Source organism: Fundulus heteroclitus, unplaced genomic scaffold (assembly GCF_011125445.2).
Source record: "Fundulus heteroclitus isolate FHET01 unplaced genomic scaffold, MU-UCD_Fhet_4.1 scaffold_46, whole genome shotgun sequence".
Classification (NCBI taxonomy): domain Eukaryota; kingdom Metazoa; phylum Chordata; class Actinopteri; order Cyprinodontiformes; family Fundulidae; genus Fundulus; species Fundulus heteroclitus.
This window is the reverse complement of record NW_023396879.1, coordinates 2,541,115-2,563,284: the sequence shown is the minus strand read 5'-3', so window position 1 is coordinate 2,563,284 and position 22,170 is coordinate 2,541,115. Positions and strand designations below refer to the sequence as shown.

General features: G+C 42.5%; 2 protein-coding genes across 2 annotated transcripts; both read left to right on the top strand.

The window, feature by feature from the left end:
• Window positions 1–269: 269 nt before the first annotated feature.
• Window positions 270–18,533, top strand: LOC105924950 (sterile alpha motif domain-containing protein 9). Its single transcript, XM_036131760.1, has 6 exons — window positions 270–432; window positions 501–660; window positions 1,211–1,293; window positions 5,627–6,301; window positions 7,102–7,384; window positions 15,694–18,533. The coding sequence occupies exons 4-6, from the start codon at window positions 5,636–5,638 to the stop codon at window positions 18,531–18,533; spliced, it is 3,789 nt and encodes a 1,262-aa protein (XP_035987653.1). The 5' UTR covers window positions 270–432; window positions 501–660; window positions 1,211–1,293; window positions 5,627–5,635.
• LOC105933094 (sterile alpha motif domain-containing protein 9) lies at window positions 18,478–21,707 on the top strand. The gene has a single exon (XM_021321901.2). It carries the CDS (start codon window positions 19,442–19,444, stop codon window positions 21,092–21,094), a length of 1,653 nt encoding a protein of 550 aa, XP_021177576.2. The 5' UTR covers window positions 18,478–19,441; the 3' UTR covers window positions 21,095–21,707.
• The last annotated feature ends 463 nt before the right edge of the window (window positions 21,708–22,170 follow it).

Genomic DNA, 22,170 nt, shown 5'->3' with positions numbered 1-22,170 from the left:
TAAAACTTTCCTTTGTGACAAAGCTTCTAGTCAGAGTGGCTCATGTTACCCTGAGCTACCTCTATAGTTATGCTGCTATAGGCTTAGGCTGCTGGAGGACATCAGGGTCTATTTCTCTCTCTCTGCTGAGTTCTACTGTTCTCCAATCTGCATTGTTTGTTGTCATTTCAGCTTTTAACTTCTGTTCTCTCTCTTTTTTCTTCATAGAAGGTACACCTGGTCTGGCGTTCTGTTAACTGTGACATCATCCAGAGAAGAAAGATCACCTGCTACTACCATCTAATGTAGAACAGATTACTGGATCAATGTGTGCTTCAGAGGAAAGTGTTAACAGAGATCAGCTGGCTGCTACTGTAGGGAGGGCAACAATGTTCTGATGGAGCTGCAGAGCGACACCGAGCAGCAACCGTCCGGGATGAGATCAGAGTTCTGGTCAGTTTCTAAGAATGAAAGGTTTGTATTCTGATGTGATTTGTTTAAGCAAACATTTCTGTCCACAGGAGAGAGTAACTGTACTGAAAGCAGGGTGGGAGGAGCCTGGTTTATTACAAAACCTTATGCTGCTTGAGGAAGTGAGGGACGTGTTCACCAGGACCATGAACCTGTTGCATCTCCCAGCAGCTTGACTCATCTGATCCAAGTTTTAACTGCATCTTTCTGGTGAGGTGCTCGGCTTGATGTTAAGAAAGGTCTCTCTGTGTTCCAGGGAACGGTTTGTGGATTCAGCGGTTTTTATTTTCAAGTAATGAGGAATAAGAAAATCTGATGTGAAAGTGTTAAACACTGTTTAGATTTATCTTGAGACATCTGGGTTATTAGAACTGTACATTTTGTGTGAAACGCTGCTGGATTTTATTCTGGCTCTGGATGCTGAACTGATAATTCAGTTGAAGCTCTTGGTTTCGTTTTTCTAGACTAAATCCACACCCAGAACTGTGCACAAGCACTTCCTGTTTAGTGGATGCGTTCTTGTACTAGCAGGTGAGCGAGAACATGTTTTACCAATTTTACTAATAAAGTGAGGACTTTGACTTAAAATGAGGACCTTTTTGTGGTCCTCAATTTTTTCTGGCCATAGAAAAGCTTGAAAATGAATGGATGTCAAGACGCTACATATTTTAAACAAGGATGTGTGTGTGTTGCTTAGACTGGTACAGTCTGATCTGTCTGTACTTGACGAGAGCTTAGAGCTGTTTCTGTTACTCTGCAGGAGTCTGCTGCAGACAGGAAGAGGAACCACAGATTGACCTTAATTTCTGGCCCATCTAACTTTGCTCTCAGAACATCATACAGGTAAGACTAGCTCAGTGGCATAGCCAGAAATCACAAGTGGGCCTACAAAACAAATGTGTGGGCCAAATAATTATAATTGAAAATAAGGTACTTATAAGTTTACTATGGAGAAGATACAGGCTGAGAGGAAGGAGAAAGAAGCTTCTCTGTTTAAGTGAACATCTTGATTTGATAGAAGAAAAAAATAATCAGGACCCATCACCTGTAAATAAGTAAGTAAACTAAACTTTAATTATATAGCACCAATTGGGGTAATGTGTTTTTCTTGTGTTGGTTAAAGGTCTTTCAGCAGCACTAACTGCAGACTACGAAGATCTCTTAGTCAAACATATGAAAAGGCTGTTAATAAAGACGACAATTAATAAAAGCACGAATAATCATCTCTAATTCAGCCTTTGACACCAAAGTTCGTAACCTAGAAATATTTCTTAGCTGAAAGAAGTAGTTTTTGATTAATCTGCAAGAATAACACTCTGGTGATACGGCAGAATCAAAAATTAAGATAAGGTTTTGGAAGCTTGTTTGACAGAGGCCATAACATCCAGAAAATACTTTATTTGTGTTATTTGGTTCTCAGGGGCAATGATGAGTGTTTGCATCTTATCAGCGTTTACCTGCCTTGATAGATTTCACAGAGCCACTGCTTAATATCATTAACACAGCTTATTAAGCAGGACAACTTAAAATATTCAGTTGGCTTAAAATAACAATAGAGCTGAATGTCATCAGCATAGAAATGATGAGATACATCAGGGAACTGGCTGATTATCTAGCCAGGAGGGAAAATATATAAAATAAAAAGAATCGGTCCCAGCACAGCCCTGTGGTTCCTCATAGCAGATATTTTGAGTCTGACAGGAACTGGTTTCCAAAAACCCTAAAATATCTTCCAGAGAGATGTGATTTAAACCAGCCTACAGCCTTACCCGATAGACAGACTACATGGTGAAGCCTATTAATCAAAATATTGTGATTGACAGTATCGAAGGAGGATGAAAGATTCAGGAGAACCATTACTGTTGATGCTGCAGGGTCTGCAGACATTAAAATGTCACTAGAAACTTTAGGTGAGACGGTTTCTGTGGAATGGAGCTTAAGAAATCCAGACTGAAAAATGTCGAAGAGCTCATGTTTTTCCATAAAATAAATTAGCTGTTCTGCCACTACTTTACAAGAACCTTGAAAATAAAAGGAATCTTGGAGATAGGCATGTAATTTTTAAGCTGGGTAGAATCCAAGTTGTGCTTTTTCAATAACGGCTCGACAACAGCGTGCTGGAAAGAACCTGGAACCACACCTGTTGAAAGTGAGGTATTGTAAATCTCTTCAATACAAGGGCAGATAACAGGGAAAACTTTTTAGACAATATGGCAGGAAGGATGTCATTTGGGCAAGTAAATATTTTTAATTTATCTAGTAAACTTCAGATGTCCTCTAAAGCAACTGGATCAAACACATTCAGAAACTGGGAAGGTGGAGAGATGGAAACAAAGTTTTGGCACCTCAAAGGACAAATGCTCCTTCTTACATTTTTGACTTTCAACACAAACAAAATGGCTGAAGTCATCACAGTCAGCTTTAGAGGACACAGGTGTTGTAGGGGTCACAGGTGAGATGAGGGAGTTTATTGTTTCAAACAGCACCCCTTAGAACTGTTCTTATTTAAGGTAATACGATTTGATAAATATTTCATTCTGGCTGTTTTTATCAGTTCATTCAAAGTTCCCTGAGGTGGAGCCTGTGATCCTTGATCTTATGTAAGATGATTTAGAGCCACAAACACAGCGGTGTAGCTTCTGGATCATTTAAACCAGGGGTGTCAAACTCATTTTGGTTTAGGGGCCGCATTCAGCTTAATCTGATCTCAAGAGGGCCACACGAGTAAAGTCATTGCAAGATTAAATAGAACTAATAAATGTGGACTTGTTGTTGATTTTTATATTAAATGAATTTCACTTTTACACAATATATTATGAATAACCTCAGCGTTTTTAAGAAAAGTATGTGCAATTTCAACAATACGTTTACTCAGTTAAACATTTACTTGTGCATTATGCATAAGAACTGATCACAGTGATTGTAAAATGTTGAAAAACATTTATTCACATTTTTTGGAACTTAAAAATACTGTCCTGCATGACAAAATACATCAAACAGATAAAAATTAAGAAATTATTAAAATTTTTCCACACCTGAAGCTTAATCTGCTGATTAAAACGCAGCGCCCCTCGTGGACAATATAGGAACTGCATACTTTCAATTAAACGTAGTACATGTTTTTTTCAATAATTGTTTTATCATTCTCTTCCTTTTATCTCCTCTTTCTTTCTTTCACCTTTTGTTTTTTTCTTCTTGTTCTTCCTTTACTCTCCTACTTTCCCATTGTAGTGTCCATATCATGTGAGATATTCCCCGCATGAATCATAATAAAACTATTCACATTCATAAATCAAGCGGAGCACTATGGCAAAAGCAGTACTGCTCCACTTGTTAAAGTCAAATCTGATGAGCTCTTTGTGGCATCTTATTGCCACATTGCCAAACAGGACACTGGGAAAAAAATAAATAAATAATGATAATGCATGTAGCCACTGGGCCGGACTAAATTGTTCGGCGGGCCGTATGTTTGACACCCCTGATTTAAACTGTGGCAGCCTGTCAAGATCACTATTTCCTTTTCTGAACGCAGCATCAATTAGTAACAGTGGTCTCATCATCGATCCAGATGCCCAGGACACACAAAACTTGTTTTTGTTTTTATGAAGGGAAAACTTTTAATTAATGGAAAACGTTTTACAGCTAAAGTGTGCTCCCAGTGGCAGAGTAATAACACACCAGTCAACCCATCAAGGAAAGAGACTGAGCAATACTGTAAAGGGATCTGGGAGAAAGAAGCATCACATAACAATGATGCACAGTGGCTAATAGATCTAAGAGCAGACCACAGTAATCTCCCTGAACAACGTCCAGTGACCATCACAATGGCAGGGATCCAATAAAAGACTCTGAGGTATGAAGAACCGGACAGCACCAGGCCTGGATACGATCCATGCCTACTGGCTGGAAAGCTGACTTCTTTCCATGAACGCTTAGCGGCACAAATGAACCAACTGCTGACGAATGGGACCCACCCTGAATGGCTGACAGAGGGCAGAACAGTCCTGATAATGAAAGACCCCAGAAGGTGACGGCCCCAAGCAACTATCGGCTAAAAACCTGTCTCTCCACAACATGGCGCTCCTGTCAGGCATCATAGTGACTAAGATAAGTGGATCAACACATTACAGAAAACCAGAAAGGCAGAGGTACAAACACCAGAGGAACAAAACACCAGCTGAACCTGACACAAACATGGATCCTGGAATACCTGAAGCTGTACAAGGGCAACAGTACTTTGAGAGCCTTCATAGCAAACTCCACCAGGCTGTGAAAAACCACTCTTAAGTCCAACCTCAAGCCAATTGCACAAATTTCCATCAAATATGGAATATACCAAGAAATGTGGACTATACCAGGGCCTGGTTGTTTAGTGCTCTAAGTGTTAGTTAGTGTGAGAATCTAAAAGTGGCTCCTGAACTCTCCGGGTAGCCAATGGAAGTATTAAACGGGGGGTGATTGGATTTACAATAATCTAAGAACTATGATAGAAATGCATGAATACATTTTTCCAATTCAGCTGAGGAGACCACATGTCGTAGTTTAGAAATGCTCCTTAAATAACAGAAACAGGAGCAAGATAGAGATTTCACGTGAGTCAAGGCCCAGTGAATAATTGAAAATTACTCCCCGATGCTGGAAGCCAGAGTTGCACAAAATGAAACAAGAGCATGACAGATTTTAAAATGAAGTGCGGGAGGCGCTATAATCACTTCCTCAGTTTGTTGATGTTTAAAACAAGGTAATTCCTGGAAAGCCAATCGCTGATTATAGATAAACAGTGGACAAGGGTGGACAGCCTGTCCAGCTGATGAGGTTTAAAGGACAAATACAGTTGCATGTCATCTGCATAAAAGTGATAAGAAATATTATTAAAAGATCTAATAAGAGTGACTGTTTGATTTTATTACTTCATTATTGTATAAGCAATCACTTCATGAGGAATTTACAATCCAGAGTCAGATTCCCTGTAAGTGTTCAAATATCTGGCAAATAAAGCAGATTATGATTCTGAAACAGGTTCTGCTTAAGGAAACCACTTCCTGATCCAAAATAAAAATCTAGAATGTTTTAGCAGAAGGGGTTATGTGTCCAGATGCTTTTTCCTTGAAGGTTTTTTCCTGAATATCCACTTAACGCTGTCCTAATGATGTTTCTCTCTCCTTTTATTCATTAGTGGATCAAAATGAGCCAATCAGGAATCGAGGAATGGACCGCAGAAGAGGTTCAGCACTGGCTCCTGACAGAAGTCAGAGTTTCTCCGAGTTGTGCCGACAAATTCATTAAAGAAGAAGTGTCGGGAGACTATTTAGTCTCTTTCAAAAAGGCAGACATTCTGGATTTAGGAATTAAACATGGTCCTGCTGTGAAGATCATGTGTTATCTGAAGAGTCGGACTGAAGCCTCAGAGCATCGATCCCAGTATCCTACATATGTGGAAGCATGGACGAAGGAGCAGGTGAGCCAGTGGTTAGTGGAGCATGTGAAGGTTTACAGCAGATATGCAGAACAACTTCTGGACCAAGACGTTTCTGGGGATTGCCTGGTTTGCTTCCGGAAGCAGGACTTCCTGGATCTGAATGTAAAGAGTGGTCCTGCTGTGAAGATTCTCGCAGAACTGGGAAAGCTGAACAACGGGTCAGAACCGACCCTCCAACCAAGCCTTCAGACAGGTGCAGACCGGAGAGAAGGAGATGAACGTGTTCAGCGTGACAACAATCAACTTCACACTTTGGGAAATAAACAAGACGTAAAGTGCAAAACTGAGTCACAAGGTGAAAGAACGTCCATGAGGAAAGAAGAGGGGACAACAGAACCAGAACCTTTGGGAGCAAAACCTAAAACTGCTGTGGTAAAATTGCAACCTTTTCTCATGTCAATTTATCAAACAACTTATAAAATCATGGTGATACCGGGCTAGCACAGTGTCAATATGTGACGGACCCCTGTTCTATGTGCTTGTGGTGTTTTCACCTACTGTGGGGCCACGGTAGCGTCTCTGTGTGGGGGGGGGGGCCCTTTGCCCCTCTGTCTAGGTGGGACAGCCCACCTGTGGTTGGTGGACCCTGAAGTCGGTTCTGGTCCTCCTTGCTGGTTTCCATGCTTGAATTTGGGATGAATGGCTTCCAAGGGTTGGGTCCACATCTTTAACTTTAAAGATGTCTGAAAGTTGCAGGAAGCGTCATGCTTCAAGATAAAGAGGCGTGGCCTTTGTTGAGTACCTTGTTTACTCTACCGTATCCCACAATGCAATGCAAGCCCGGCTACAGAAAGGTGTTTGGGTCAAGCCTGCAGGTAGCTGTGTTGGATCAGGGTCAAATCACATTCACTCCATAAACGACCCGCTCTAGAGTTCCTTTGGAGCCGTACTGAGACCGCTCCAATGGTCTCTGCACGGTAGTTCTGGTCCACACCCAAGTGCTACTGCTTTGGGTAAACAAATTTAAACAAATAAACCGGACCGGGTGGAAACTACCCAGACTTTGTTTTAAGCAGATTAACATCATAAATCTGCCCCGAATCTGCAGGGCAACCAGACCTAAGCTGTCAGGAAACAAACTAAAAAGCATGTTAGCCCCAGAGTACAAATAGTATTTTTCTGTTAAGAACTTTATTAAAGTTGATTAACTTTAGAGTGTTTTTCCCCTGCAGGTCAAACCCCAGCCAGAGTCACCAAATGCCACCAAGATGATCCATGACTTCTTGGAGAACCTTGGGAAAGATAGTTTGAAGAAATTTCTTTGCTTTTTGTCAGAACATCCAAAACCTGGTTATAAATCTATTCCTCATGGAAAACTTGAAGGCAAAGACAGACTGGACACCGCCAAGTTGCTGACTGCTCATTATGGGAGTCAGGATGCTTTACTGGTCACAGTAGCCATTCTGAAAGAAATCAACCAGAATGACCTTGCTCAACGGCTTCGAAGAAGCATGGGTAAGTTCAGCAGTTAATTTTATTTTCATCTCAGATGTGTTAAGGTTCTGCTTTACTGGATCAGGTAGAAACAGCCATAAAACGGAAGTGGAAATATTGAACTCATGTTGAGGCCTGACATTTAAATTATACATAAAGTGGTCAATGACTTACATGTTGCTTTACTAGATTTTCAACCATAACTGATACTAAATCACTGCTGATTCAACCATCATCTAAATGTGCCGACCAGACGACGTGTTTTCTCTCTGGCCAGAAGTTCGATGGCAAATCCTCCCTCTTCAAGTAGGTAATCAGACCAGAATCGCTTCGAAGCCGTACGGAAGTCTTTCTCCATGGCCTCTCCGAACTCTTCCCACGCTCGAGTTTTTGCCTCGGCGACCAGCCGAGCGGCCTGCCGCTTCGACTGCCGGTACACATCAGCTGCTTCCGGAGTCCCACAGGTCAATAAAGCCCGATAGCACTCCTTCTTCAGCTTGACGGCTTCTCTCACCGCTGGTGTCCACCAGCGTGTTCGAGGGTTGCCGCCGCAACATGCACCGACAACCTTGAGGCCACAGCTCCGACTAGCTGCCTCAACAATAGTAACGCGGAACATGGTCCTCTACTGCCACCCATTGCACAATTCACCTGACCCCTTTGGCCCCTCCGACAGGTGGTGAGCCCGTCGGAAGGGGGACCCCTGTTTCCTCTTCAGGCTGAGCCCGGCCAGGATCCATGGGTAAAAGCCCGGCCACCAGGCGCTCGCCAACGTGCCCCACCTCCAGGCCTGGCTCCAGAGGGGGGCCCCGGTGACCCGCGTCCGGGCGAGGGAACACTACGTCCATTGTTCGTAATCATCATAAGGGGTTTTTGGGCTGCTCTTTGTCTGGTCCCTCACCTAGGATATTAGCAGTTTTAGAACACAAGTGCCTCTAGTCGGTCCCCATGTAAACGCTTCCCCGGTGCAACGCCCTTTTAGTTCCGTTTCCGTTTTTTATTTATTTTATTAAATTGTCCCTTTTTTATTTTTTATCATTTAGTAGCAGTACTGTAATATTAAATTAACCCCTATGAGGTTAATCTGCATATTTAATCCAATCATTTCTGCATGTCATGCTTCTGGGCCCAAACTTTTTCAGCATGAAATTGAACGTCTCACCCTGGGGCAAGGCTTGACCCTGAGAACTCTGCCTTTGACCCATTACACTGATGCCAAATGCTGATGGAATTCTAAACAATACTAACTGACTTCCCAGAGTTACTGAATAAGGAGACGGTGGTGATATAGTTCCAGCACTTTAATTGAGAAACAGAGGAGAGATCACATAGATGGAAAGTAATTGCCCCCCACGTTCCCGCTGCAGCCTGCGTCTGCCCTGTCACCTTTACAGTTTTTGATTTTAATTTTTACAATGGAAATGTTTATTTGCACTTCTTTATGGTGTGGGGAAAAACACTATCAGACCGCCATTACAATTTTCATCTCATGCGCCCCCTAGTGGCAGCTCACGCACCACACTTTGGGAATCGCTGGTATGTACTAATACAACTATTAAAGAACAGCAGATTTAAACTTTAATATGTGTAAAAGCCTATATTAAATCCATTCTGTGACATCAACAGATTAAATACTTTCTTACTTTTTTTGTGTACCAAATTACTCTCGTAATGTTGAAATAGTTTATGGGCTAAATCCTTCATGATGAGAATGTCTAGCTCCGCCCCTGGTTTGTACTAATTTACTAATGGACAGTGTGGAAATCTATGTACAATAAAACCAATGTAAATAGTGTTCCTCTGTTTTATTTGTCTTTATCCTAATTCTAGAAGTAGAAATAGTCAAATAAATAGCACTATTATTATGTGGAACCCTAATTATTCTATTATAACTAAGCAAAAGTCTAAACAAAAAATAGCAGTTGTTTAGGCAGCATCTAGTGTTCTTATACTGTATATTATGTAATAAAAATAACTATTTATACCTGGGGTCCGTTCTTCGTACGTTGCTTAAAACATCCAAGATCAAATGAGACATCCAAGATTATTTCATCCGGCTAATCCTGATCCGGCTAACTGGGTTCTTCCAACTCACCTGTTGTTTATGATTAGTATGGCTGGATTGAGTTATCTGAGACAACTGCGCGTTCATGTGTTTGTTTAAAAGGGGAAATGTATCGATAGTAGAAACATTGATCAGCAGCGCTGCTATTGGCTGTTCAGCATGAACAAAGAACGCCCACAGTTTTTCTCCCAAGCAGAACATGAGCTTTTAAAAGAAGGTTATGCCGAATTTGAGTCACTTAAAATGACAGGGAACACCTCAAAGTCTGTTAAAGCCAGGAGAGAGGGCTGGCAAACAGCAACAGACAAATTAAATTGTAAATACTGTCCATGGTAGATGTTTCTATCACTTTCTACAGTATATATTTTTGCATTTTAATAATTAGTACTCTGTTCTTTTATGTCAGAGCCTCCATGGGAGCCACTAGAACATGTGGGAAAAAGTACAAGAATATTCTACAAAATGATAGCCTTTAATTATTATACTGTATTTTAAAAAGCAACTTCTTCCTCTTTTTTAAAAGCCACTGCTAAATTATGTGTTTGTCTGTTTTTAACAGCCACCAATAAGAAGGCTGAAAAAATCGGGTTCTTTTTACTTTTACGTGTTTACCCTTTTTCTTTTTTCTTTTTTTTCACAAAATGACTCAAGGTGCCATCTGTTCCCTATATTAACAGCATCTTCAACAAAAGAAAAAGTATTTTGACCTGAAAAAAGAATACAAATTAAGAGGAGAAATTGAACTCCACAACGTGAAAAAGAGAAACATTGCAATAGAGATCGAGTTGCTTCAAAAGGACCTTCAGAGTAAATTCTAATACACCATTTAACAGTAGTATTGCTGACTTTACATAACTATCTCTCACTGCAGGCAAAAGATGACTTGCTGACTTTTCTTTATAAATAATTGTTTAAATAAAACGACAGGAACAAAGCATTATTTGTTTCGTGTTTTATTAAACATTAAAAAAAAATGGTGTTCCACAATTCTGTCCCTTCCTCTGCCACTAGGTGGTCCCAGTGCGTTGGCTAGACAGACTTCCCTATCTCCTCCGCTACGATCTAATCCTGTTTACATCAAATAAGCCTGCTCGGGAGCAGGCTCAACTTTGCGCACATGTTGCTATGACAACAAGTCCGGGATGAGTTTCGAAGAACCAAAAGATCCAAGATCATGCCAAATCGTCAACAATGAAATCCTGCTAACTGAGTTAGCGACGTACGAAGAACGGAGCCCTGAACTGCATCAAACGGTCAACAAAAAAACAATAAAAACAACGAAATATTGGTAAAAGGGAAACCTAGGGAGCCCTCTAGGGGACATGGGGATTTTATTTCTTTTTGCGTTCCCTCACAAAGTCCATGTTTCTGAAAAGTACCTACATACCTGCCACCATAGCTTTCTGACGCTCGCGAATGCATTGTTATTCACGCTGGCGGTAATGACACCTGGTCACGCCGATCGGAGGTCACTAAAGTTGGTGTTGCTTCGGTGTGTGAGTTTGCTAAAACTATGTCGGACTCTGTAATTTTCTCTGGTCCCCTGCCTGATCTGATCAGTGATGACATGTTTAGCCGCATGTCATCATTCAACCGCTGGTTGTCTAGGTGGTGTCCTGAAAACGACGTGGGCTACATTGATAACTGGAGAACTTTCTGGGGAAAACCTGGTCTGATCCGGAGAGACGGCATCCATCCTACTTTGGATGGTGCAGCTCTTCTTTCTAGGAATCTGGCCGGATTTATTAGTTCTCCTAAATGCTGACAACCCAGGGTCCAGACCAGGAATCAGAGCCGTAGTTTAACACACCTCTCTGCAGCTTCTGTACTGTTACCCATCCATTATCCTATTGAGACGGTGTCTTTCCCACGGCCAAAACTTAACAGATCAAAAACTTATCTAAAAGGAACAAAACATAAAAACCTACTAAAAATCAATATGGTTCACCTTGAACCTAAAAATAAAACAATTAAATGTGGTCTATTAAATATAAGGTCTCTCCCTCCAAAGACTTTGTTAGTTAATGAATTGATTTCTGATAAACAGATTGATTTGTTTTGTCTCACAGAAACCTGGCTACAAGAGGACTACGTTAGTATAAATGAGTCAACTCCCTCCAATTATTCAAATTTCCACATTCCCAGATCTGTGGGAAGAGGAGGAGGAGTGGCAACTATCTTTCAGTCTGATTTATTAATTAGTCCCAGGCCAACTAATAATTACTGTTCTTTTGAACATTTAACCCTCAGTTTCCCTCATCCAAACTGCAAAGCAATAAAACCTCTTCTGTTTGTTGTTTTGTATCGTCCACCAGGCCCTTACACTCAGTTTTTGGATGAGTTGTCAGACTTCTTATCTGGTTTGGTGTTAAATACTGATAAGGTTATTATAGTGGGTGATTTTAACATCCATGTTGACACTGAATGTGATAACCTTAGTGTAGCCTTTAAAACTATTCTAGATTCAATTGGTTTTGCTCAAAATGTGCATGAACCGACGCACTCTCGGCTCCATACTTTAGACCTTGTGCTGACATATGGCATTGATTGTGAAGAATTAACAGTATTTCCTCACAACCCTGTCCTATCTGATCATTTTTTAATAACATTTGAGTTCTCCACCCCCAAAAGAGCGTTCCATTATAGAAGTAGATCTTTATCAGATAATGCTGCATCAAACTTTAAAGTGTCTGTCCCTCTTTTAATATCGTCAGTATTGCAGAAATGCCCTGTAGATAGCAGCAATGTTGTTTCTTCCCATTCACAAATAGATGTCTTTGTAAACGGTATGACTTCGTCATTGCGTTCTGCATTAGACAATGTAGATCCCTTGAAAAAGAAGGTGATTATTCACAGGAAGCTGGCTCCATGGTTTAATTCACAGCTGCGTTCCTTGAAGCACAATGTTAGGAAATTGGAGAGAAAATGGCGTTCTACACACCAAGAGGAATCCTACCTAATCTGGAGGGACAGTCTATTGTTGTATAACAAGACCCTTCGCAGAGTTAGAGCAGCATATTTTTCATCATTAACTGTGATTTTTAGAGTAATTTCTAGAGTGATTCTTTTCAAGGTGTATGCCAACGAAATTTCATTCTGTACGCACTTTGTGCATACAAAATGACAATAAAGATATCTATCTATCTATCTATCTATCTATCTATCTATCTATCTATCTATCTATCTATCTATCTATCTATCTATCTATCTTCTTTCTCCACCTGCGTTCAGCTTTCCACACTCCCTTTTTTCACCTCTAACTGCTGGAGCATTTCTCCACGGAGATTTTTTCTTCCCGGAAAGAACTTTCACTTTAACTGGAGCAATGCAGTCATTGATGTCTGAGACTTTAGAATGAAAGTTATCTACTAGCTCATCTACTGAGTTGCAGCCCAAGGTTGAAGTAGCAGAGTAAGCTTGAATAAAAGTTTCCTAACCCTTAAATATGTGTTTTCTTATGATGTCCCTTTGGCTAAATGAGTCGCTGGAAATCATGCTTTCAAAAGTAACAGAAAAGTGATCAGACAGTGCAACATCAGTTACATTGACCTTAGAAATGTCATGCTTTGTTTTCTGAACCCGAACACAACCACAACAGAGTAAGTTTTAACAGTTTATTGAAGCTTGTGGATAGTGGAGGAAGGAACCAAGAGTCCGTACTGAGCTGAAGCAGGAGGATAGTGAAGGCAGGAACTGGCAAGCAGGTCAGAACCAAAGCACGGAGGCAGCAGAACCAGGTGCACAGCAGAATGGAGACTTGGAACCAGAACTACAGCAGGCTGGCGGAGAATGGAGGAACTTCGGGCTGGACGAGAATGGATGAGGTGAGCAGCAGAAACAGAGGTAAGCAGGAAAACAGAACGAACCGACGAGGAATGACAGACTGCAGGGAGCTTAAATAGTGAGGCTGACAGGTGTGCTGAATACTGGCTAATTAGTAGCTGACAGGTGTGGATGATTACTGAACTGGAGACTGGAGCTGTATGGAAGGTGGAAAATGGAAAGTGGAAAGGCAAAGCTAGACGCGGGCGTTGCGGTGGGCGACCCCGACAAGGCTGAGCTAGACCAGGGCGTGGCCAGCGGTGGATGAGCACCCTGGAGGACAGATGGCTACCAACTAAGGGCGGAGCATAGCCGCTGGCTACAGAGGTCACGGGACTAGAGGCTACGGGGGTCGGCCCCGGGATCAGATTAAGGAACTCGGATGGGATCAGGCTAAAAGCTACAGGAGTACCCGGGCTACAGGCTTCGGGAAATGCCTCTGGGCAACAGGCTACAAGAGGCCCCGGGCTGCAGGCTTCAGGAAGACCCGGGCTACAGAGTTCATGAGACAGCGGACCCTCCTGGGTCCCCGCATCTTTCACAGGCGGTGGACCCTCCTGGGTCCCTGCGTCGAAACTCGGCGGCGGACCCTCCTGGGTCTCCGTGTCGCAGGCTGATGGACTGGGGAGTGCTGTACCCACGTCGGATGCCGGGCTGGCGTCGACCAGATCCTCGGCAGCAGGCTCCTCTGATGCAGCCCGTGAAGCAGGATCAGGGCCTTCTGTGGCCGACTGGGAGAGAACTAAATCTTCGACTGCGGGCTGAGCAGGCTCTGGGTCTTCGGCTGTAGACCGAGCAAGAGCTGATTTATCTGATGAAGCCGGCAGCAAAGTGACGAAAAAACCTCAGCCTCTGATGTTGGTGTGGGCTGATAGGGAAGCAGGTCATCCCTATCCCCGTCAAAAAAAAAATCCCACAGCTGGGTCTCACGGATCTGAGGAGCTTTGGCCGGAGGAGGCGTTGACCTCCATGTAGTGGCTGAAGGCTTCACCCGAGAAATCAGCTGAGTGTCGTGGAGGTGGTAACTGAGATGACGTGGAATAGGATGGATTCGGCTCTGGCTCACTGGAACAGCCGCGACGCTGCCGGACTGACTCACCAGTGGCGTGGAGGTGACGTCAGCAGAGCTAGCCAGCTGAGCTTCAGGTTGAGCAGCGGGTATGTTCCGGCAGCGACTAGCTCGGCGTCTGCGTCGAGAGGAGCTGGGCGGAGAGTGAGTGACTGCTGCTGGTGATGAGGAAGTGGAAGCAGCAGCGGCAGGAGTGGGATGAGCTGAGGCTGGATGCGTAGTAAGACCTGCAGCGGACTCGACTGAGGGAGTGGTGAAAGCGGCAGAAGAGGAGGAAGCAACAGCGGCGGAGAACGAGGGTCTGGGAGGAGGCGTTCTGCCAAACAGTTGAGCAATGGCAGCCTTGTTGTTCCACTCGAGCTCCTCCATCAGTCCCGTCTCTTCAAAAAGAGGAAGGAGCTCGGCTTGACTTGTCCACAGTTTGCGTACCTGAACGACCGCACCTACCCGCCTCCAAGGTGGACTGAGCGAGGCAAGGATCTCCAAACAATCCCGGGACTGGGCTAAGAGTTGCTCCGCTACGCTGTTGCCCAAGAGCGGAGCAACATCTCTCTCACCAGTTCCTGCATGGAGGCTCTGTGTGGGTGTCAGGTTCATGAGGTCAGTTCGTTCTGTCATGCTTTGTTTTCTGAACCCGAACACAACCACAACAGAGTAAGTTTTAACAGTTTATTGAAGCTTGTGGATAGTGGAGGAAGGAACCAAGAGTCCGTACTGAGCTGAAGCAGGAGGATAGTGAAGGCAGGAACTGGCAAGCAGGTCAGAACCAAAGCACGGAGGCAGCAGAACCAGGTGCACAGCAGAATGGAGACTTGGAACCAGAACTACAGCAGGCTGGCGGAGAATGGAGGAACTTCGGGCTGGACGAGAATGGATGAGGTGAGCAGCAGAAACAGAGGTAAGCAGGAAAACAGAACGAACCGACGAGGAATGACAGACTGCAGGGAGCTTAAATAGTGAGGCTGACAGGTGTGCTGAATACTGGCTAATTAGTAGCTGACAGGTGTGGATGATTACTGAACTGAAGACTGGAGCTGTATGGAAGGTGGAAAGTGTCTAGAGTATGTGCATGATGCAGCAGACAGGCTGCATCATGATAAGAAATCTTTAGACCTTTAGTGATGATCAAGTCTAAAATATGTCCCTGTTTATGTGTTGGCTGTTTAACATGTTGAGTTAAACCAAAGTTTCTAAGTGTGTCACAAAGTTCTTTTGCACTTCTGTCATGTGAATGTTAAAATCTCCCACAATAATTAAACAGTAATTAATTCAATTACTCATATAATTTTAACTAATTTCCACAGATCTTCTGTGATGACATTTTATTGTTGGAGAAATAATTTCTAAAGACACGTTTTCTCTGGTTTGATGCAGGTCAGCTGGAGCAGCGGTGTCTTTCCAGGGACCTTATGAAGAAAGAAGCTAACCAAGGAGATAAACTGAAGATGTTATTAACATGTGGTGGAAACTCCCTGGACAGTTATGACAGATTTGTTATTGTTGTTAACAAAAGCAGTCCAGAACAGATTCAGTACCTCACCTTTTTAAGTAAGCTGAAACTGTTCTGTGTGTTGGACTTTGACCCAAACTCTGTATCTTCAGGGGGACTGTGTCATTCATACAGAGAGTCCAGAGTGGCTAATCTGCATTTTCCAGCACAGTTTCAGGGACAGACTGAAGCTGTTATAAAGGGGCTCAACCTCTACCGCCAGACCAGCTGGGTCTTCTGTAATGGTAGGCATGATCTTGACGACAACAAAGAGTTAGATTATAAGAACTGGCTGAGGAAGTCTTGCAAAGATGTGGAGCAGTTGGTTTCATTCATCTGCAACCCTGATGTTTTTCTCCCTGGAAGATGCCTGATCATTTTCCTACTCATCTCCCCTGTGGACACAGAGAAAAACCCGGTCTTTGATACCTACAAGTCCTTCATCAAACACACAGATGAGTGGAACATCATAAGCATCTGTGAATCCCAGAGTACTTATTTGAAATGGCGGGAACTTATCAAAGACAAATGTGACTTTGACATTGAACATTTGTCCATAAATGAGCTAACTCTAAGTGAGATCAATGGAACCATATCGGGCCTTGGTCCAGTGAGTCAGTCATCAACGAGACTGCTGCCTTCCTCTGGTTCCAGTGCTGTTGTCCTGAAACCAAAGGATGAAGATTTACTGACAGCTCTGGATGTTTTGTGTCTCAATCAGTGTCAAAACATCTTCGATGAAAGCAGTTCAGAGTTTGATAACTTCAGAAAAACAGAGGAGGAGGAGTTCTACAGAGGAGCCAAAGTGACATGGTGGAACTTCTACTTCTGTGACAAAGACATAGAGAAGCCATTTATCAAGAGAGACAAGTATAACAATGTGAAAACAATGATCAGATCACAGAAGACACATTCAAGTAACCCCTTTGTTCTGCTGACTCTGTTTCATAACCCAGGATGTGGTGGCACCACCTTAGCAAAGCATGTGATGTGGGACCTCCGTCAGGAGTTCAGATGTGCTGTTCTGAAGGACAACACAGTACCAAAAAAAGAGGTGGCCCACCAAGTCCTGCATCTGATGAAGCTGGAAAGTGAAAAACCATCCCCGGTTCTGCTCTTGGTTGATGACTCAAAGGAAACCGAAAACCCCTCTGATCTGTTGAACTGCATTCGCCAAGCTGTAGAAGATTTATCGGACATTAATCTTGATGATGCTCAAGACTGCAAAGTTATCATCCTCAACTGTGTTCGTTCGCATAACCCGGTAGAGCAACACAGACAGCACAATCAAACCCAAAGCCAGTTCCTAACTGCCAAACTAACGCCACAGGAGCAGAAAGAGTTTGAAAAGAAACTTAAAGAACTCAAAGAGACCCATGACAAACCTGAAAACTTCTACAGCTTCATGTTCATGAAGAACAATTTTGACAAGAAATACACTGAAAATCTTGCTCATAACACCCTGGAGAACTTTGACTTCAGCAGCAAGAACGGCAAACTCTTTGCCTTTCTGGCATTGCTCAACACATACGTTGCAAAGTCAGAAATGGCTCTGTCTCTTTGTGAGGATTTCTTTCAGATGAAGATGATTTACTGGAAAGAAGACAGCGTTTTGGATAGAATGAGGCCTTATTCCAACTTTCTCATCATAGACTCAGTTGATGAATGGGGTGGATACAAAGGAGTCCGAATCCTTCACCGTGCAATAGCATCTGGCTGCCTGGAAGAGCTGGAGAGAAGTCATCACCTGACAGTCAGTGATATCGTTAGGGAAATCCTGCATTATGATTTGTTCTTCAGTGTTAGAGTCGTTAAACAAAGACTGATGCTCTCAATTAAACAAATGTTGATAGAAAGGCAGCTAAAGAAAGATGGAGAGGAGAGGGAACCTTTTTCTCCTCTCATCAATAAGATCCACAGCCAACAAGGGAGACAAATGGTCCAAGAGATCTTTGTGAAAGCCTCTGCTAGGTTTGAGACAAGTGTATCCATCCCTCAGGCATTGGCAAGATATCTGTACATTAATGTGCGAGACTTTGCAGAGGCCCTAAAATGGGCAGAGAAAGCTAAGAACATTGAAGGAAACCCCTACACTGTCGACACAATTGGTGAAATCCATAAAAGCAATCTGAAGTCTAACATCGAGGCTAAAAAGCAGGATATATCACAGAACCCAGAAGATCTGTACAGAAACATTGAAATAGCCAAGAATGGCTGGAAAGCTTTTCAAAGGGCTCAGGAACTGTCAGATCTTGAAATTGAAAGAGAGAAAGAAGCTGCTGACGATGACTTGGAAGACTATCCCATGAAATCCTACAACATTAAGGGCTATGTGAGTATGCTGGATATCTCCTTCCTGGTCTTTGACATTCTGAGCAGGTTACCTTTCTTTGAAAAACAAAATCCAATGAAAAAACACTACTTACGAAGTTTCCTGAACGGCTGTATCTCAATCAACACCGTCTACAGAGAAAACAGCACCGTCAACACCAGATATGTAGAGATCATCAGAGAACATGAACCCTTCCTGGTTGGACTCAAACCTGAAGTCAAAGAGATTTTTGATTTCTTGAACTCGTACTTCACCTACATTAAGGGGAACTCTGAACTGGACAGGGTGAATCACAGAACAGTAAGTGATCATTTTAGGAAATATGTGAACCTTTTTGTGCAACACCAGATGAAAGAAGAAAAGAACAGGAGAACAAAACCAACCTTAGCCTAAAACTGAACGTGGAAGAAAGTAAACGGTTCCTGGAAAAGAACCAAGCAGATACGTTCTCAGGAATCCTTCAGTACTTGGACAAATCTGTTAAGGAGGCAGAACAGATCATAGAATGCTATGCATTTTTACTAACAAACACTGTTAATGAGAGACATGTAAAAACAAAAATCAATTACATTATGTCCAACATTGTCCTTTACCATCTAAAAGAAAAATCAAAACACGTGAAGAAGTACCAAGACCTCTGTGCTCTGCTTCAAGAAGTTCTCCAGGACGTAGGACTTCAACACCCCTTCCCAGATCCTTATTTTTTGGCTCTGCTGTTATTCTGGCCAAGCCCTACAGAAGAAAACACTGATATAGCTAAATATGTTGTTGCAATTCGAAAGTCTTCCCACAAGCATCTGTCCAAGTTATTTCAAAAGAGGAGTACCATCGCCCACTTCTACTTGGGCAAAGATGGAGGCCTGAAGAGGCTGGTTTCAAAACCTTCGCTGGACGAGGGTTTCCTGGAGAAGATGGAACGAGATGTTTTAGCCCAACTCTGGTGGAATGGAGAAATATTTAAGGAAGAAGCCATCATGAGCCGTCTTTACAGGGTTAGGGGGACCATTGAACAAGGAGAGGTGTATGCCAACTATGGCAAACAGAAGATCCCAGTGCGTCCAGCTCGCCTCAGGGGAATCAGAAGTGGTTTCAGTACTGAAAAGGTCTCTTTCTACATTGGGTTTGCCATTAATGGACCGCTTGCATATGATATCAAGTATGAAAACTAGAAACAAGCCCAATATGACCCATGAATCTGCAAACGGAACCTGGATAAGCAGCAAAACGTCAAAGCTCACTGATATTGTTATGGAATTCCTGCATTATGATTTATTCTTCAGTGTGAGAGTCGTTAAAGACAGATGTTGATAGAAAGGCAGCTAAAGAAAGAGGAGAAGGAACCTTTTTCTCCTCTCATCAATAAGATCCACTACCAACAAGGGAGACAAATGGACCAAGAGATCTTTGTGAAAGCCTCTGCTAGGTTTGAGACAAGTGTATCCATCCCTCAGGCATTGGCAAGATATCTGTACATTAATGTGCGAGACTTTGCAGAGGCCCTAAAATGGGCAGAGAAAGCTAAGAACATTGAAGGAAACCCCTACACTGTCGACACAATTGGTGAAATCCATAAAAGCAATCTGAAGTCTAACATCGAGGCTAAAAAGCAGGATATATCACAGAACCCAGAAGATCTGTACAGAAACATTGAAATAGCCAAGAATGGCTGGAAAGCTTTTCAAAGGGCTCAGGAACTGTCAGATCTTGAAATTGAAAGAGAGAAAGAAGCTGCTGACGATGACTTGGAAGACTATCCCATGAAATCCTACAACATTAAGGGCTATGTGAGTATGCTGGATATCTCCTTCCTGGTCTTTGACATTCTGAGCAGGTTACCTTTCTTTGAAAAACAAAATCCAATGAAAAAACACTACTTACGAAGTTTCCTGAACGGCTGTATCTCAATCAACACCGTCTACAGAGAAAACAGCACCGTCAACACCAGATATGTAGAGATCATCAGAGAACATGAACCCTTCCTGGTTGGACTCAAACCTGAAGTCAAAGAGATTTTTGATTTCTTGAACTCGTACTTCACCTACATTAAGGGGAACTCTGAACTGGACAGGGTGAATCACAGAACAGTAAGTGATCATTTTAGGAAATATGTGAACCTTTTTTGTGCAACACCAGATGAAAGAAGAAAAGAACAGGAGAACAAAACCAACCTTAGCCTAAAACTGAACGTGGAAGAAAGTAAACGGTTCCTGGAAAAGAACCAAGCAGATACGTTCTCAGGAATCCTTCAGTACTTGGACAAATCTGTTAAGGAGGCAGAACAGATCATAGAATGCTATGCATTTTTACTAACAAACACTGTTAATGAGAGACATGTAAAAACAAAAATCAATTACATTATGTCCAACATTGTCCTTTACCATCTAAAAGAAAAATCAAAACACGTGAAGAAGTACCAAGACCTCTGTGCTCTGCTTCAAGAAGTTCTCCAGGACGTAGGACTTCAACACCCCTTCCCAGATCCTTATTTTTTGGCTCTGCTGTTATTCTGGCCAAGCCCTACAGAAGAAAACACTGATATAGCTAAATATGTTGTTGCAATTCGAAAGTCTTCCCACAAGCATCTGTCCAAGTTATTTCAAAAGAGGAGTACCATCGCCCACTTCTACTTGGGCAAAGATGGAGGCCTGAAGAGGCTGGTTTCAAAACCTTCGCTGGACGAGGGTTTCCTGGAGAAGATGGAACGAGATGTTTTAGCCCAACTCTGGTGGAATGGAGAAATATTTAAGGAAGAAGCCATCATGAGCCGTCTTTACAGGGTTAGGGGGACCATTGAACAAGGAGAGGTGTATGCCAACTATGGCAAACAGAAGATCCCAGTGCGTCCAGCTCGCCTCAGGGGAATCAGAAGTGGTTTCAGTACTGAAAAGGTCTCTTTCTACATTGGGTTTGCCATTAATGGACCGCTTGCATATGATATCAAGTATGAAAACTAGAAACAAGCCCAATATGACCCATGAATCTGCAAACGGAACCTGGATAAGCAGCAAAACGTCAAAGCTCACTGATATTGTTATGGAATTCCTGCATTATGATTTATTCTTCAGTGTGAGAGTCGTTAAAGACAGATGTTGATAGAAAGGCAGCTAAAGAAAGAGGAGAAGGAACCTTTTTCTCCTCTCATCAATAAGATCCACTACCAACAAGGGAGACAAATGGACCAAGAGATCTTTGTGAAAGCCTCTGCTAGGTTTGAGACAAGTGTATCCATCCCTCAGGCATTGGCAAGATATCTGTACATTAATGTGTAGTTAATTAATCATGGAGTTAATGTTTAGTTGGACCTTTCTTCTAAAGAAGCTTCATCTCTCAGCTAATTACTCATACATTAAGACTGTATTACTAAAAAGAAGACTTATAGACAGAATTTCATAATGTGGTCGACCATAGGTCTGCGTTTTGGAACATGGTCAGAGAGTAAGTGACTCATATTACTTCTGCTTTAACTGACCAGCTGTACAAAGTACCATGGATCATTATCTGGAGAAATTATATTTCCAAAACCTTTCAAAAGTCATTTTGATAATGTAATATTGTGTAATAAAGGTGTTTTAAGTCATAATTGTTCTTTGTTTCTACATTATTTCTTATTTATGTTTTTAGATTTACAAAAAGAATCTAATTGGTTATTCAAATAATTTTTAAACGTGTCCTGTCTGTCACTGTGGCAGCATTAATTGTTGTTTTGATCCCAAAAAGAGCCCAACAGGTTTTACTTTCACCAGTGGAGCCTTACTGCTTTAGTGCTCCGTTTGATTTATTTATGCAAGAAACTTTATTATATTTTATTCTGGGACTATTTCATGTTCAATGGACACAGAAACAGGTAGAAGAGAAGCCATTGGAGGAGAGCAGGGGGGGGGGGGCTCCTCACTTAGTGGAGACCGGAGATATTCATAGAGAGGAGGCAGTACACACCCAGCCTGACAAAAAGACAAACAGAAAACCACGACCGTCACATCCACACATCCTGTACTCCCAGGTAGCGATTCTGTCAGGTCTAAGCACCTAG